Source organism: Loxodonta africana, chromosome 22 (genome assembly GCF_030014295.1).
Source record: "Loxodonta africana isolate mLoxAfr1 chromosome 22, mLoxAfr1.hap2, whole genome shotgun sequence".
Classification (NCBI taxonomy): Eukaryota; Metazoa; Chordata; class Mammalia; order Proboscidea; family Elephantidae; genus Loxodonta; species Loxodonta africana.
Genome location: NC_087363.1, coordinates 7089370 through 7107445, shown reverse-complemented (window position 1 = coordinate 7107445; position 18076 = coordinate 7089370). Strand labels below are relative to the sequence as shown.

General features: G+C 47.2%; 1 protein-coding gene across 2 annotated transcripts in view; it reads right to left on the bottom strand.

The window, feature by feature from the left end:
* Positions 1–8748, bottom strand: part of ADAMTS9 (ADAM metallopeptidase with thrombospondin type 1 motif 9) — a 196417-nt gene extending 187669 nt beyond the window's left edge. For both annotated transcript variants that reach the window (XM_010589691.2, XM_003410031.3), the window contains exons 1-3: positions 8629–8748; positions 7641–8035; positions 2596–2758 (exon numbers count right to left, since the gene is read on the bottom strand). In XM_010589691.2, coding sequence (XP_010587993.2) covers positions 2596–2758; positions 7641–8035; positions 8629–8743 — 673 coding nt within the window. In that variant the 5' untranslated portion in view covers positions 8744–8748. The remainder of the gene's footprint in view (positions 1–2595; positions 2759–7640; positions 8036–8628) is intronic.
* Positions 8749–18076: the final 9328 nt, after the last annotated feature.

Sequence of the window (18076 nt, the reverse complement as noted above, 5' to 3'; positions counted from 1 at the left end):
AGAAGGAAACTAAAACCTGGCCCTGGTGATTTGGAAGGTGATACTTAAAGACCCCCAATATCAATAATGGCTAGAGTCAAATTAGCTTTTTTTTTTGAAAACTTAAGTCTTCTTTCACTATCTTCAACCCTCACCTCTTTAATATTCCCGGTTGCCTGTATTTTAACAGGACTTGGCCATACTTGTCCTCAAACGCAAAAATCATACGTCCAAAGACTTGAGGGTTTAATTTTAAAAGATGAGCCTTGAGAACTTTTTGAATGACAGTATTAAGTAAGATCTCTCTGTCTCTTTCTGAGTCATACACATACATTTCACACGTGCACAGAGAAAAAAGGCCGTGGAATAAGACAGACAAACATGGGTCAGAGTCATGGACTAGCTGTGAGATCTTGGGCAAGTTACTTCATCTCTGCAAGCCTTAGCTTCTTTGTCATGTACAAGGGAGATAAGCATGGTACCCACCTCATAGGTTTGTGAGTTTAAATGAAGAAGTATAGGTAACATTCTTTGCACGATGCCAGCACAGAGCAAGACTATAATAGTTTCTGAAATGTTGGCTTGGAGACACTTCAGGGCTGAAGAATGTCACAAAGCCCTACTGTTCAACTAACTAATCAATGAAAATATTATCCGAGTATCTTTTAAACATATGTTAATAAGGTGAAAGGAGTCGAATCACATATTTCCTTTCTATCACTATGTATATGTTTATACGCATGCATAAAATATGCTATTTGGGAAGTTGAGAAGTAAAGGTTAATGTTCCCACTAACATGGTAAAACAGATGTGATAAAATGTCTTGTCCATTAAACTTGGTGGTGGCTAGCAGTCTTTATACTATGGAATCTGCTGGTACTCTTGTTCCTGAGTACACTCCCTCCTGAAGACAAACCACCCTCTGGCTTTTTAGAGAGTCTAACCGACAAGCTATTTCAGTTATGTTCCATCTAGTCCTGGTGGTAGGAACCCAGTGCCGGAATAGATAAAGCCAAAATACCTAAGATGTTACACTCTTAAACTTGGCTACACCCAGGCTATAAGCAGCCAGTGTTTATTTTATTAAAAGATTCACATTAGAAATAATAATTCCAAGAGGGAATACGGCATTTACTCCATCCCAGTGGAACAACCTGATATAGATAGAAGATGAAAGAAACCATCATTTGGGAAGCATTTTAGGACACCTCTTGTTGGTCTTGAAATTTGATCTTGTTTGGAGATACCAGAAACATCGAGAAGCAATTTAAATTGGGGAAGCAATTTAAAAATATATATGTATATGGAGAAGGATAAAGTTTTAGAAACTAGAAGTCCAAGAATATTTTTAAAAGTCAGTATTTTAACAAACATCCTAAGAGATAGGACCAAATCAAATGGCAGTTTCCAATGATAAGGTATCACCAGTTGGAAAGAACCATGTTTCAAGACAGTGAAAGGTTTTGACAAGACTGCAGACCTAGAAACACAGACAGGCATGACCTTTCCAAGGTACCTGGAATGACATTTCCTCAACAAAGGCCAAACATGTTCTCCTAAAGCCTCAGAGAATCTGGTCAGGATGGACAAAAATCTAGTGGTGAACATGTAAGAATTTGACTGAAAATCTACAGTACAACCTCCAGGTCCGTTCCTACATTTACTGAGGCCACAGAACATTAGCTAAACCCATACTTACTAAAAATGTGTATTGAAATTGATAGGAAAATTTCCAACAAATTCATAGAAGTTTTTGTTTGAGTTTCACTTGCAAGGCTTTTTTGTCATCCTACATGGTTAAAAAAAAAAAAAAAATCCAAAACAAATAGAAGACACCAAAACACTAAGAGAAAGCGAGCAACTATTGCCTGCAGATCCTGGTATAACATCCTGGAGATTTCACTCAAGCTTAATCAGGAGTGGATTATCCAACAGGAAAGGTTCGCACAGTGCTCACCTGCTTCCCAGATCACCTGTAGTGAACAATTTCACATTTTTTCATCACGTCAAAGATTCTGCGTCTAGGTGTGGCTGCTATCTGTCTCTCTCCCAACCCCACAGCACCTTCCTACGGAATCAAAGCCTCTTTTCAAATTTACAGTCCCTGACAGGGGTGGGACCCAGCAAGCAAGGTAAGCACAGGCTTATTTGTGCTTACTTATCTGTAGTGAACAATTTCACATGGGTTTCACCACATCAAAGATGTGAACATTGTTTATGACCGGTGATCTGGTAGGCACTGTAATTGACCTTTCCTATAATCTGCCCCTGAACTTGACCCAAAAAATCAGCAGCTTCAACAGAAGAGGCAGCTCTGCCCGTGGTGTGCTTCAACACACCCGTTGCCGTTTTACGGTATGCTTGGTCACTGCTTTTTGAGTTCGAATTCTAGCTCTGCCCCTTATTAGCTGTGTGACCTTGGATCAACGACTGAGCCTCTCTTCAGCTTCTGCATCTGTGCAATGGAGGCATGTATACCTACCTCACACGAAGATGAAATAAAGTACAACGTATACACTATTACTGTGCAGACTGTGAAAGACCTACATCTTTGTAGTAGGACAAACAACCCATCTCACAGAGCTGGGGTCTCTGCTTAAGCGAGAAGCAAATACCTGAGGTGTCACATGCATGCCTTCCTGTTGTGGGCTCTCTCTGGGGGGTGCTGCGCCTATAAATAATGTGGGGCTTGTTTTGTTCCTCTTCATCCTCTTGTTCATCAATGGACAGTAGTGGTTCAATAAAATAATCCCCATCATGAGACCGGAATGTGCCCAGCTGCAAATGAAGAGAGATGAGAGGTTGATTTACTACAGCTCAGCAATTGGAAGGGAAGAAGCCATGGGACCTGACCAAGTAGAGACAGTGCCGTTGCACCCAACCCCTTTCTCAGGAGGGCTGCTTAAACTGAGAATGCTGCCGACAGGATGGGGAAAAGCAGCTTATGTTTAATTCTCTGCCTTATGATGACCTTATCGTTGATGTCACTCTACTGGATTGTACCTGCTTTCAAATCCATCTCTAAGAAATACTGCCTTGGTGCTCAAGTTCTAACAATGTTAATTCCTATAGGCTATTGAAAGAGCGTGTTTCTGTGTGTCAGGACACCCTGGAAACTCTGGGACCAGCATGAGCTCTAGAGGGAAGAGCTGGCCCCTACCTGTCTTCTCTCTGATTCAAACTCAGGCAGCATAAGCTGAACACTACACAGTCACCATGGTGCCACCTCCAACACTAGCACACTGTCATCTCATCACCCTTCCCTTTGCAGTAGAGAAGTGGTGCTCTACATGGCTGTGAAAGCAGGTTGTCCGAGCATCCAGTCCTAGCACCGCCCCGAGCGTCCAGTCCTAGCACCGCGGCTTGCCCACCCACCTTGAGCTAGCTCTTTAGCCACTCTGAGCCTCAACTTCCTCGTATACCAACTGGGGAGAAAAACACTGTAAAGGGTTATTGTGTGGATTAAATGAGACAATGCATATAAAGTGCTTAGCAAAGTGCCTGGCACGTTGCTGAGTGGCTGAGTCTAACAGGCTAATTAATCAACAACTAATTAGTGATGGTGTGAGGAGAGCAAGGTGTAGGAGCTGTCCCATGCCAGCTTCTGCCTGGCCTCTAAGTACCGGGGTATAACTTGGGAAGTTACTCTTTCTCCTTCCCTCCCCATATCTCCACAAGCTTTGCAAATGATAATCGATGCCTCAAGGCTGAACCACCCAAACCAAACATTACAAGAACAGAGAAAAAGTCTCCATGGCATGTTGGGTGGACAATGTTTAAGGGTAAAAATAAGTTCTTCTCTCTTCTCTATTGCACCTTTCCCCAGAGTGGGAAAAAAATCAGAGACCTTCTCCCTGCCTCTGAGCACAAGGATAATGACTGTCCTGGAGTCGGCATCATACAGGAGCTTCTTAGAAATTCAAATAGTGGCGTATCGCCCCAAATCTTCTAGTTGCTATTGAGTCTATTTCAACTCATAGCGACCCCATGTGTGTCAAAGTAGAACTGTGCTCCACAGAATTTTTGTTGGCTGATTTTTCAGAAGTAGATTGCTAGATCTTTCTTCCCAGGTGCTTCTGGGTGAACTCTAATTTCCAACCTGTCAGTTAGCAGCTGAGCATGTTAGCTCCTTGACCATTTATTTGCACCTACTAAACCAAGAACCCAAATCTCCGGGGTAGCGCTCTTAGGGGTATTCTTAGGCATGATAAAGTTTGAGAAGCGCTTGGCTAAGACTTTGGTTTGCTAATGTCAAAATGGCCTGGGAAGTTTCTAAAAAATATTCAGATTTGGGGATACCACCCCCCACACCCAGAGATTCAGAAATTCCAGGGGGTAGAGTTTGGAGTTGTGTTTTGAAAACTCTCCTCACGTGATTCATGAGCCACAGGTTTAAGGAAAGGGTAGCTCTGGCGTAGTCATGCTAAAAGGCCGAGTAACTGGTTACCAGGGAAAAGGGATTTAACAAACTCGTTCTCACTGGGGACCTCTGCCTATTTATTTTCAGTATACATCTCTGTGTTTTCTGTAGGAAGCATGCTGCAATGTGTGAAACCTACACAGACAGACCACAAATGCTGGGAAAGGTCTGTGAGCTCATCTGTGCGTACCTTTTCCTGGGAAATGGGGAAAGTGAGGCCCCAAAGAAGGAAGTGACTTGTGCAGAAACAGCTGAATGGAGCCAGTGCTAAGTCTAGAGCTCAAGTATCCTGATTTAGTCCAGTGCCTTTTAAAAAAGGTCCATGGAGTTCTCTTTTGGAGCACAGCCCTGGCCTGTGGTTAAGAGCATGGGTCAGAAAGACTGGGCTGGAATCCCAACTCTGCCACTTACTTACTACCTTGCACAAGTCTCAAACTCTCACAGCCTACGTGTCCTCATCTGTAAAATGGGGATCACAAAGTGCTCGCCTCCCTAGGTTATTGTGAGGACTTGAATGATAAATCATGTGTAAAGTACTTTCTACAGCGTCAGGCACAGCATAAAAACTCAATAAATGGAATCAACGTGATACCAAAATTAATTCTGTTTTAGATTCACAAAACAGTTGCTGCCCCCAAATTATCTTTCCTTGGTTGAGGGGACCATTTATTCAAAGGTATGCACTATTCAACCACAATATGCAAGGCTACTATGTGAGAAAGAAATGAATTGATGCTAACAGGCAATTCAGGGAAAAGGGGCCTGAAACAGATGGCCTGGAATACAGGATTTGTGCAGCAAAGACTGAGACCAGAATGGGCCTGTGTGAGTGGAGTGAGAGGGTGCATTGTAAATGGTCTTAGGTGCCAGAGGAAGGAGTTTATGTTTGTTCATGCAGCAACTGGGAGCTGCATTAAGGGGTGAATAGGGTCTGATGCTAACAGTGTGGCATGGACTGGGGAGAAAAGACGCCAGATGGGAAAGTTTCCTAACATCAGTCCTATGAGAGATGCAGAAGTAAAGAAGGCTGGATTTAGGGTAGTGATGTTAGGGAGAGGTGATGAATACATTTGAGATGGAATTGCCCAACCTGATAAATAACTGGTGGTCGTGGGGTTGGTGGTGGGGGAGGGGGTTGGCACTCCGAAGACGGAAAGGTTTCCTGCTACAGAAATGGTAAGGGGAAGTCTTGGGAGGAAAGATCAATTCCAGAAGGAAGACAAAGGGACAGCAGTTTTGGAGCTGGATTCATGGCTGAGGATACAAACAGCCAGCGAACGTATCTTTAATATGTATGCCAGACCTTTCCACCCCGCAAGCCCCCGCCCCCGCCCCCGCCCCATGAGGCAGATCGCACATTAAACGCACGATAGATCCAGTTATTACTGTCCAGGCAGTTGCTGATGAAGCCCTGCCCTCCGCTGCCACCAGACCACGTGCGCGTTACCACCTAAAAATCGCCAATAGAAATTAAGTCCTGAGCAGCAAAATATTTATACAACTGCTGGGGCCACTGATTCCGCGGGCTGTGGAGGCGGGGAGGGAGGAGGAGTAAAGACTGTTTACAAACTTGACGTACATACACAGCTCTATCCACAAGGTCCCGGAATTGGGGGTTACTCTTTTGGGATTCGGGGCTCCCTAATGGACGAGTTTAGGTACCGCACTTCAGCCCAACCGGCCATAACCTTCCAAAGAACCGAAGGAATTCCTGCGTTCTTGCCCTAGGTCTCGGGCAGCGATGACTCACCACGGCACCCCCCGCTCCGCCAAACTGGAGTCTCCGCCCACCCCGAAACAATCTCAACGCCGCGCTAAGGCGCGGTGGCTGCCGGCGCTTCACTGGAGGCTAAAAGGACTTAACCCCTTCCCCGTAACTCAGCAAGCAAGACCTCCCCTCGGCCAGCCTTCAGGCTAGCCTGGCTCCCCAGCCGACCCCTCCGTGGCACAGCCGAGATGGATGCGGCATCCAGACGAGAAACTCTAGACCCACGACTGGCAGCGCACACAGCTGAGCGCCCTGGGTAAGTATCCGAACCACCACTTGGAAATGATGACGGGAGGCTTTGTGGGTGCTCAGAGGAAGGTAGACGCGCCACTCGGGAGCAGAGTCTAAGACCCCATTGCGCGTACTACGCGGTGCGTTGGAGGAGCCTGACCCTGTAAAGTTTCTGCGTCATGTGCGCGTTGCTGAAACGCACGTCGCTTGGGAAAGTCAAGGACCACCCTCGCACGGGCCAGCACCTTACAAACGGGTGCTCGAATATCATGGGGAGAGGGAACGGATGCCCTGTAAGACCTACTGGTGGGCAAGAGGCAGGGGAGCAAGCAGGAGGCCAGGGTACCAACTGAGATCCCCTGCTTAGTAAGTGTTCAGCAGCGCAGGGAGGTGGCCGCCCCGCCCTGTCGCCTCCTTTGCTGGGGAAATGTGCCCCGCAGGCTCCCTCTCCCGGCTCTCTGGAACCGCATGGGTGGTAGAAACCCCAGGAAAACCGATCACGTCCGGCAGCCTCCCCCCATTGCTGCTTCTCTGGGTCGCCCCGCCAGCAGGGTGCAGAGTCGGACTGCGCCGCACCCAGCCCCAGCTTCCACCTTAATGGAATCTGTCCGGGGCAGGCTCCGCCCTCTCCCCGCCCCTAGAGCCCTCGGCCCGCCCTTCCGTTCCCGGACGGGACTCGCTGTCAATCCTGTTCAGCCTCAGGGCTTCTGGCGGGTGAAAAAAGGCCCCGAGAGAACGCGGGGACTCTAGAGTACGCACCGCCCTCCACAGCACACACGAGGTGCTCCCGGTACCCCAGGCTGGGGATACTCAACCCACACTCCTGACTCAAGACGCCAATAAGGAGTCAGGTCCACCCTGCGCTCAACTGCTCCGCTTCCGGGCGGCAGAGTTTGCTGCAACGAACGACAACTCTTGCAACTTTCTCAGAGTTAGGAAACCGACTTCCAGGCCGCCTCGCAGCGTTGGGCAACTGGCAGCTGAGCCGAGTTGGCAGAACCCCCTGGGGGCTGATGCGTGCGCTCCTTGCTAGTGTAAGCGCACGCACAGAGCTAACCACTCAAACCCTAGGACGCAAACCGGTTTCGCGCTGGTATTTAACGCCGGAGTGGAGCCTTGGTGCAGCGAGGGTCACCAGCCTAGTGAGCAATTAAGTCTTCAAGGAGTGGATGCTTCTGAAGGGCGAGGAGGCGGAGGAAAGGGGAGAGGAGGGGCCGGAGAGGGGGCGCGCGCCCACTTACCATTCCCGAGCAGAGGCTGATGACCGCTGTGTGCTCGGACTTGGTATTGACATGGCCTTTGTAGAAACAGTGCTTGAGTTCTGCTTCCTCCTCGGAATAAAACTTGGTCTGGTTCACCCCGGGCGTCCCGAGGAGGGTGACAGTGAACAGTGGAGCGATAAATCCGGCATGGGCGGTGAGATTAAATAGAAACTGCTGGCCGAAGGCTGAGAGGCGGTAATGCGCCTGGGAGGAGGTAGAGGAGGAAGAGGAGGAGGCGAAGGCAGGCCAGGGGTCAGAGGCAGAGTTAACGCTCCGTCGCCTTCTTTTGAAGTTCGTGGGAAAGGGCTCTCCGAGAGCGTTCACTCGAATGGGAGACGCGATTTCATATTCGCTCAGGGTCTCTAATAATTTCGCTGCAGACAGAAGCATAGGTACGTATGAACCAATACAGTTTTCCGCAAATTTTGATTTAAATTGAAAGTGTGGAGGGGTTGCCCTGATTTACTGTTCAGCATTTTCTGCCCGTTCAAGTCAAGCCCTTTTAGCCTCTTTCGATGGAAAAATATTTACTGAGCATCTCCTATGTTCCTGCAACAACAGGAACTGTGCTAGGCGCTAAGGATAGCCTTTCGGAGTCAGGCAATGGACAACTCAGAATGCGTAAGACAATTTCAGGGCCTGATAAATACTCAGAATAAAATAAAACATGCCCCTATCTTGGTGCCTTCAGGTTACTCTGTAACTTTGGTTTGGGGCATGGGGGTGGGGAAGAGAAAGAACAGGCTAAAGCCGAGGGGGGAGGGAGTGACTGAGTTCGTTCCAGTGTCTCTCCCTAGCAATTGGCTGGGAATGACCCAAAGAAGAGAGAGGCTGCAAAGCGGGAGATAATTCTTTCGAGGAAAAGGAGAAGGGGGGGGGGCTTCGCTGCGGGGCGCCCCCGCCCGGGCAAGGAGGGCGGGGGTTGGCGTCGGCGGCGGTGGGGTCCCGGGGGCCGGAGCCTTGTTACCTTGCCTCGGGTGCAGCCTGTCCTTGCGCACGGCCGCCTCGGCGTCTGGGCTTCGCATCTCGGCCAGGTCTCGCACCAGGAGCGTTAGCAGTGTGGCCCAAGATACAAACTGCATGGTGCTCCCCACCCCTCCCCCCGTGCCCCCACCCCCTCCCTCCTGTCCTCCTTGGCTGCTGCAACAGCGCCGGCTAAGCGAGGCAGCGGCCGCGGAGAGCACGCTGAGCCCAGCGCCCACCGCCAACTTTTGACTTTAGGAGTCGCCGAGGTCTCGCCGCGAGGGTCCCGATTGCGCTCGGCTGAGCAACGCCGCCGCCTGCCGTGAGCTGAGCCGCTCGGGCCGCAGGAGGAGCCGCAGAAGCAGGAGGAGGAGGAGGACTGGGGCTCGGCTGCTCGTCCGCATAATGTCCAGCGAGCCCGCTTGGAGAAGGCGCGGACCGTGCGCTCCGAGGCGCGCTGGGCGCCCTGTGCTGGCAGGGATAGCGGAGCCGCTTCTTGAATGGGGGGCTGGGGGGGGCCGCGGGTACTCCGCCGCTCAAATACCGCGGGTGCACGCCTCTAGGAGGAGGAGAGGGGAGGAGAAAGAGAGGCGAGCGGGGACCGCCTCCTTCCAGACCGTGTCCCCTCCTCGGCCAGCGGGTGCGGGACTCGCAGCTGGAGGCCCGGCCGGCTGCAAGAGGCCGAGGTCAGGGCGCCGGGAGTGCCGGTGGCGGTCCCGCTGCCGCGCGGAGGTGGGCTTTTCCGAGACGCCCTGACCGACGAGGAAGAGCAGAGGAAGTTGTGTCCCTTTCTGGCGCGCGCAGTCTCTTTTCTGTCGTCTCTTTCTCCATTTCGGGTTTCTCTTTTCTCTCCCTTCTCTTGGTCTTTCTGTGCCTCGCTGTCTCTGATTCTCCCGGCCTCTCTGGCTTCTCCTCCCACTGGGCCCCTCTCAGTCTCCCATATTTCTTCCTCTCCTTTTCGCGTTCTCACCTTCTTTCTCTCCTCTCTTCTGGGTCCCCATCTCTTTCCACCAGCCCTCTTCCTGTTCTCTTTTCCTCCCTTCATACATTTCTGTCCTGCTCCTTTTTTGATTTCTTAAACAAACGAAAGTGGCCCCGGGCAAGAGTGCCTTCTTTTCCTACAGTTTCTCACCCGGGACAAGATTTGGCACCTGAGCCCCGATCTTAATTCTAATTGCCCCAAGTCAAGAGTTTTAGAGGTGGGGTTCTCAGTCCCGCGGTTCCGGCTGTATTTCAAACCTACGGCCCCCCTCCTAAAAGTTTCGCCAAGCTTTTAGCTGTGCTTCGCCCCAGCCCCTACCCCATCCCGAGAGGGTCCGTCCATAGCTTTCTGCAAGTCCCGGGTCCAAAAAAGGTTAAGACCCGCTCTCGGCAACGAGAGGGGGCGGGGATATAGGTGCCCCCTGACTTCCCGGGGGTTTAGCTATTGCAGGCGGTGGGGTGGGGGTGGGGGGGAATGGAGTGTGAAGGGGGCGTCCTGGACCCTGAGGGCAAGCACCAGTCCCGGGAGGGATTTCTCAATCACTTCCGGTTGCGTTTAGCCTAGGACAGGCTCGGATCGGCTCAAAGCAGACACTTGTGAACTACAGTACCTCCGCCTTGGGATGCAAATTTGAAAAGTCAGAAGCGATGCCAGAGAGGGCAGATGTGAGTGTGTGTGTGTGTTAGCGAGTGTGTGCGTGCGTGCATGAGCGAGCGTGTGCGTGTGTGAGAGCGAGTGTGTGCGTGTGTGCATGAGCGAGTGTGTGATTCAACAGAAGGGAAATGGCAGTTTTCGGTAAAAGAAGTGATTAATAAATGTATATTTACCCAAGCGTCCCGGAATTTTCTGTTACTTTTTAGGTAGCACTCAGGGTTGACAATACCAAAGACTGCCAAGACCAGCAACCAAACAACGATATGCAGACAGTGCTCATTTTTCTGGAAACAACACATGTAAAGGGAGAAAGTGACTTGAGAAGAGTGAATTATCGTAAAGAGGTTATTAACCCGAATGGATTGGCGTTGCTGTTGTCTAGCCGTACTACTGGAATTTCATACTGGGTTTATACAATATAACGCCCACGGGGGGGGGGGGACCAAACCCGTTGCCATCTAGTCCATTCCTACTCATAGCGACCCTAAGGATGGTAAAATATTGACGTTTAAACCTTTTTCTGAAACCTTAAAGGTAATTCACAAAATTACATTTCTTCTAATACACAATCTTTCTTTTCATTATAAAATAAAATTCCTCACAAGTCACAGTGTCTGGGGGTTGCTGAGGCTTTAGCAAGGAATGAAGAAATATCAGGCAAATCAGTATGTTAACTGATTCCTATGGAAAATATTGTATAATGTGTCCATTGAAAAATCACCAAAAATATAGCACTGCTCAATATTTTCTGTTAAGCAGTTTTCCTCCCTTTCTACTCAAATTCCACCTGATAAAGACAAGCTAACAGTATAAAAATTACTAAAAGTAGGGACGGAAGCCTCCTTTGAGTTCTCTAACTCCTTGTTTTTTTCCTAAGGACCCGGCCTAAAAGGATGAACTTCCTTAACTATTCTCTAAAATTGCCCCTGATACCACCCAGGTATCTCCAGAAGAGCCCACAGCAGACAAGATAATACGTTTCTCTTGCTGACCTCCTGAGGTCCCCAAGAGCCTGGGTTTTGGAGCTTCCCTCCTCTGTAAGTCCTTTCTCCAGTGTACTAGCTCACCTCTGAAGTTTACATCTGTAAACAAGTCCCAGTGAACCTCAGGGAGATATGTTCTAAAACAAGAGAAGTGAAAAGAGCAGTTGAACAAACTAAACAATTTAGGTCAGATCCTTTGTCTGAATAATAATAACAATCATGAACTTCTATTCAGTACTTACCATGTGCCAATGGAAGCCCTGGTGGCATAGTGGTTAAGTACTACAGCGGCTAACCGAAATGTCGTCAGTTCAAATCTACCAGGTGCTCCTTGGGAACTCTATGGGGCAGTTCTACTCTGTCCTATAGGGTCGCTATGAGTCAGAATCGACTCGATGGCAATGGGGTTACCATGTGCCAGGCCATATGCTGACATACAGGATTTCATTCTTACAAGAGGCAGGCAGCATTAAGAATTTCATTTTCTGGGTAAGGATACTGAGCTGTAAGGAGGGGAAATATGTGATCAGGGTCTCCGAGCTAGTAAGTGAGAGATGGGATGCACATCCTGTTCTGGCAGCTTAGTCCAAATTCGTAACTGTTATCATATGTAATGAATAAAAGATGGCTGTGAAGTGCTGCCAGGTGTTAGGGAGTTTGGCCTGAGGAGAGGGAATAGGGTTATCCAGTGAATTGCCGTAACCGTCTTTTCTGTGCAGAGGTTTTCTTTAGCTCTCAAACTTTTTTCTAATACAGAGTATTTCATGATAATGCTCTTAGCGATTTCACTGATATTTAACAGCTTTTTCCCCAATGCCTAGAACAGGTCTGGCACACAGAAATATTTACTGAATGAGTTAATAATTACACCCCTTCTAGTGGGGTTGCCCAGAAATACCTCGAAAGAAAGGCCTGGTGATCTCCTTCTGAACCCCGTGGGGTGCAGTTCTACTTTGAAACACTTGGGGTCTCCGTGAGTTGGAATCGACTCGAGGGCATCTTTTACTGGTATTTTGGTTCAACTATGCTGAGATGGGTTCTTTATGTATTTATACACACACATGATTTGAAGATTTGTTCTATAAATAGATGCATAGAATTTCCTGGGTCCAGGAGAGAAAAGTAGATTTTGTAATAAACTGGCCCCCTCACACAAGTTTGCACTCAAAGAAGCAGAGCTATCTCCAGTCACCTGGAGTTAACGGAGTTAATGTCTTCTCTCGAGCTCTGCTGGAATTGAACGTTATTGTAGGTTATGTGGGAGTCTTCTTTGGCTGGTTCTGATTCCAGAGAGGTGATGACTACATCGGTCACTAGGGAGAGAGAATCTGGTAAGTGGAAACAAGATAGATGACATCACAAGGACTTTGGTTGCTGAACGCTGGTGGAAAGGGCAGGAAGGAGACTTGAAGTGAAGCTATCTATTTCACAGAAGGGGAAAGCCCACACCCGGGTGATACAGAGGGACCAGGAACCAGAATTAAAGCGAATAGTTCCCTGAGTGGTAACCAGTGGGTGATTTCTGGAATACTGCGTGGTGCTGGGGGAGAAAGATGTGGCGGTCTGCTTCCCTAAAGATTCACAGCCTTGCAAACCCTCTGGGGCAGCTCTGCTCTGCCCTATAGGGCTACTATGAATCGGCACGGACTTGATGGCAGTGGATTTGGTTTGGCTTTGGGTAGCACCAAGTGCTGGTGAGGGAGGCACCCACAAGGACACTCATGGTGGCCAGGCTCTGTGACCTCGGGCAGATTGGACCTCTCGGTTCCAGTTTTCTATTTGCAGAACGGGGTGGGGGCAGGGAGAAACTGCGTCTTAGTTTGTGCCTCATGGATAAATGTGCTTAGTGCATCTTTCTGAAGCCTTCCAAGTACTGACTTCAAGCAAAACATAATGCAGAGAAAGTAACACACCATTAGTAATAACAGCACTAGACTCTGTTCAGTGAGTTCTGACTTTGTGCTAGTCATTTAACCCTCCGAGCAGTGTCATCATCTGGGTTTTACTCTCCCCATTTTACATACAGTGACATTAAGACACAGCAAAGGTCAGTGACTTGCCCAGAGTCGTAGCACTTAACCACTACGCCACCAGGGTTTCCACTGGGTTTCTAGCTCCAATCAAAAGACTCTTAAACGGAAGCCAAACTAGATACTAATACAATGTGTGCAGATGGAATTTCATCATCTTCACATCTTACATTGATTTCGACAAAGAAATTGCCACAGAAATGGATGATATAAACCTGTTAGAAATTGTGGACTCACAATCTAAAGATGACAATGATGAAGGTGACGAAGACTTACCATTGGGGATGCAGGTGTTCAGCTCTGTAAAGGCTTTGATGGAATTTGGAAAAGCTAAAGGAGACCAAGAGTTTTTTGATAAGACTATGGACTTATGGACTTAGAAATTTGTTTCAATAATTTCATCAAAAAACCAAAACAAACTAAACAGTTGATGTTAAATGTTTTTATTAAAGAGTGAATTTTACCTGTATCTGTGTTTGAATGGTATATGCACATATCTGTCCATAATTTTAATAAACATGTAACTCATAAAAAATGTCATTATCTTTTGAAAGTACACATTATTCATTGACAGTTGTTACAGACATGCTACTGTAGAATACGGTAAGGCACCAGGACCCGCGAGGCCTCTTGCCTCTGACCTTCTTCTATCCTAGCTCAATTCATGATTTTTCTTGTTACTGCTGTTGTTTGATGTCCTTTGTTAGATTTAAGCTACGTAAGATCAAGGACCAAATCCATCACCCACACCATTGTATCCCCAGTGGCACATTTGAAAAAAAAATTGCTGTCGAGTCGATTTCGACTCACGGAGACCCTAAGAGCAGAACAGAACTACCTCAGAGGATTTCCAAGGAGTGGCTGGTGAATTTAAACTGCCTACCTTTTGGTTAGCAGCCACACACTTAACCACTCGCGCCACCAGGGCTCCCAGTGGCACATAGTAGGCGCTTAATAATATTTCTTAAATGGATGAGTTAACTATTGCCACAAATGTAGTTCTAGTTTCCAGAACCATTTTTTTTATTATTATTTATAAAAGTCATTGTTTTATGTGCACACACACAGAAACCCCAGAAATCATTGAGGCTATCCCTGTTTCTTGCGGTATCATTACTTATGGGGAGGCGAATCATGTTTTAATCAAAATCTTATCCTGATTCCTTTCCTCTAGAGTCAGAAATTTCTAAGGCTAGGACCTCTCCAGTGGCTACTTCAGAATCAGAGTAATGAGGCACCCAGGGACAAACCTTTAACTGCTCAGCGCAGCTAGTAAGAGTTAGAATAATACTTTGGGCAGTTTTTCCTGTCTTTTCCGTATCCTTAATATGGAGTAATAGTAGTCACCTGCCTTGTACAGATGTTGTGTAGACGGATTAATCCATGAAATGTTGGCTTTGTGCCTTGCATAGAGTAAGTAATCTCTAAATGTTCCAATCAGTGGCCTCAGTGTAACCTTGGTAGCTGGGGAGGGTGGGTCCTGATTCTATTTGACAGTAAAGGGCACTAACAGACCAGCTGCTCCTTTCCGGTAAAAATCTCCAAAGGAAAAGATGCGGTCTTGACAGAATTAACCTCCCTCCACCCAACACCAATTTATGAGACTTTCTCCCATTGAGGGAAAAAAGCCATGTGCATGCTTATATTTCTTTGACCACGTATTTTTTCATACTCTTCCTTGCTGTTGGCACCCTTTTCTTCTTTATTTTTTAATTAAAAAATTTTTTTTAACAGCTTTACTCCCTCTTTCTTAAAGTCTACTTAAGTTAGCAGTTTAGACAATCTACAGAATGGGAGAAAAATTTGGGAAGAATATCCAGAATATATCAAGAACTACAATTTAACAGGAAGAAGAAAAAGACAACCTAATCAAAAAATGGGCAAAGGACTTTTCACCAAAGAGGATATATATAAGTGACCAACAAGCACGTAAAAAGATGCTCAATGCTTTAGCCTTTAAACACTGCGTCACCAGGGCTTCCGTCACCCATTAGGATCAAAAAGTACAATGAGATACTACTTCACTCCCACTAGAATGGCTAAGATTTTAAAAAATGGAAAATAACAAATGTTGGCAAGGATGTTGAGAAATCGACCCAAGTGTCCATCAACAGATGAGTGGATAAATGTCGTATATACTTACAATGAATTAATACTATATTTTTATGCAAATAACATGCACATTATGCCAGAATTGTGTTACTTAATTTCATCACTTCTATGTGTTATATGTCTGGGCACGTTATTTATGTGGTCTGCCATGAAGAGAAATGAAGTCCTGACACATACAACAATATGGAGGAAGCTTGAAAACATGTGAACAAAGTTAATCACTCATAAAAGGGCAAATATTGTATGATTTCACTTATATGAAATACCTAAAATAGACAAAAGTATAGAGATTAGAGAGGTTACCATGGGCATAAGGGGTAGGATAAGTGGGGTGTCTTAGTTATCCAGTGCGGCTTTAACAGAAATACCACAAGTGGATGGCTTTAACAAAGAGAAATTCATTTTCTCACAGTAAAGTAGGCTAGAAGTTCAAATTCAGGGCATCAGCTCCGGGGAAGAGATTCTCTGTCGGCCTTCTCACTAGTGTTCCCCCCGGAATAGGAGCTTCTTCACACAGGGACTCCAAGTCCAAAGGACGTGCTCTGCTCCTGGTGCTGCTTTCCTGGTGCTATGAGGTCCTCCACTCTCCGCTTGCTTCTCTTTCCTTTTATCTCTTGAGAGATAAAAGGTGGTGCAGGCCACACCCCAAGGAAACTCCTTTTACCTTGGATCAGGGAGGTGACCTGAGTAAGGGTGGTGTTATAATCCCACCCTAATCCTGTTTAGCATAAAATTACAATCACAAAATGGGGGACAACCACACAATACTGGGAATCATGGCCCACCCAAGTTGACATATTTTTGGGAGGACACAATTCAATCCATGACATTCCACCCTTTGGCCCCCCAAAAATCACATCACTATAACATGCAAAACGTATTCACCCAGTCATATCATAGCAAAAGTCTTAACTCCAAGTCCAAAATCCAGAAATTCCTCTTTATCTGTGAAATCTAGAATACAAGTTATCTGCTTCCAAGGGTACAATGGCGGAACAGGCACAAGCTAGACATTTCCATTATAAATGACAAAAACTGAAGGGAAAGAAGGCTTAACAGGCACTAAGCAAGCCAGCAGAAGACATTGCATTAGCCCTCAAAGCTTTGAAACTAATCTGTTCTCTGAGACAATTTACTCAATAGCCCTGCCCTCCAGACTCTAGGTATTGGCCACACTCTCCAGATTGAGTGGATGATCCTCGGCCCTGGGCTTCACCTCCAACTTCCAGGCCCACTGGGACAGCAACTCTGCTCTCTCAGCTTTAGGTGCCATTCTCCTAGTCCATCTCAGTGGTGACTCCACCCTTAGGAACACAAAAAGGCCATGGCTCCACCATTTGAAACCCCAGAGGTCATGGCCGTACCTTCTGAAACTGAGGCAGTTTGGCATCTTGTGATCTTTGTCTCTTTATCTTCTGCTTCCTGGTGTCTTGGCCTCTTGGCTCTTTGGGCCTCAAACCCACATCTGCCCTACTGGGGTAAGTGCTCCAAAGTTCTGTAGCTCCACTGATAAGTGCCCACAGGCACTCCACTCCGCCAGGAAGCCTCCTGCATGCAGGCACTCAGCTCTCTCACTCCATGGGTCAGCAAGCCCAGCTCAACCGGTAAGTGCCCGGAGGCACCCCACTCCACCGGGAAGCTTCCTGTGCACGTGCACTCAGCCCTCTCGCTCCGTGGTCAGCAAGCTCAGCTCAACCGATAAGTGCCCGGAGGCACCCCACTCCACCAGAAGCGTCATGTGCACGTGCACTCAGCTCTCTCGCTCCGTGGTCAGCTCCAGCGCCGTGTCGCGCTGGTCTCCTGGTTCTGCTGCTGTTGCTTCTTTGCCACTTCAGATTCTCTGCTGCACTGGTCCTCTGTCTCTGTCGCATCTCCATCCACTCACAGTTTCAAAACCACTTCCACATTTTAGGTATCTGTTAGAGCAGCACCCCACTCTTGGTGCCAAATTCTTAGATATCCAGTGCCCTTTTAACAGAAATACCACAAGTGGATGGCTTTAACAAAGAGAAATTTATTTCCTCAGAGTAAAGTAGGCTAAAAGTCAAAATTCAGGGCATCAGCTCCAGGGAAGAGATTCTCTGTCGGCCTTCACATCAATGCTCCCCCAGAATAGAAGCTTCTTCATGCAGGGACCCCAAGTCCAAAGGACGTGCTCTGTTCCCGGTGCTTCTTTCTTGGTGGTATGGGGTCCCCAACTGTCTGCTTGCTTCCCTTTCATTTCTTGAAAATCATGGCCTAACCAAGTTGATACATATTTTTGGGAGGGCACAATTCCACCTGCGATAGGGGGAGTCATTATTTAGGCAGCACTGCGTTGTTGATTATGGGATGGAAATTTTGGCCGTGGATACTGGTGATGGCTACACGATATGATTGATGTGATTGACTTTGCTTAATTGGCAAATGTTGTGTTCTTTATATTTTTACAACAACAAAAAATGTAAGAAAAAAAAGTCCCATATTGCATTGGGCCTTTTTTTTTTCTGGCAGAATTTTTGAAGTAGCCAAAACAGAATTTTCCCTCTGAGCTAAAGAAAGAAAACAACAACCGTTATTACCTGGCACACAATTTTTACATATGCAAGAAAGTAATTTCATGTGCAAAGTGATGCTTAATAAGTTGTCTCTCCTAGTGGCATTTATTAAAATAATGGTTAAACTTTAGTAATTGCTTACTACTTTCAGGTG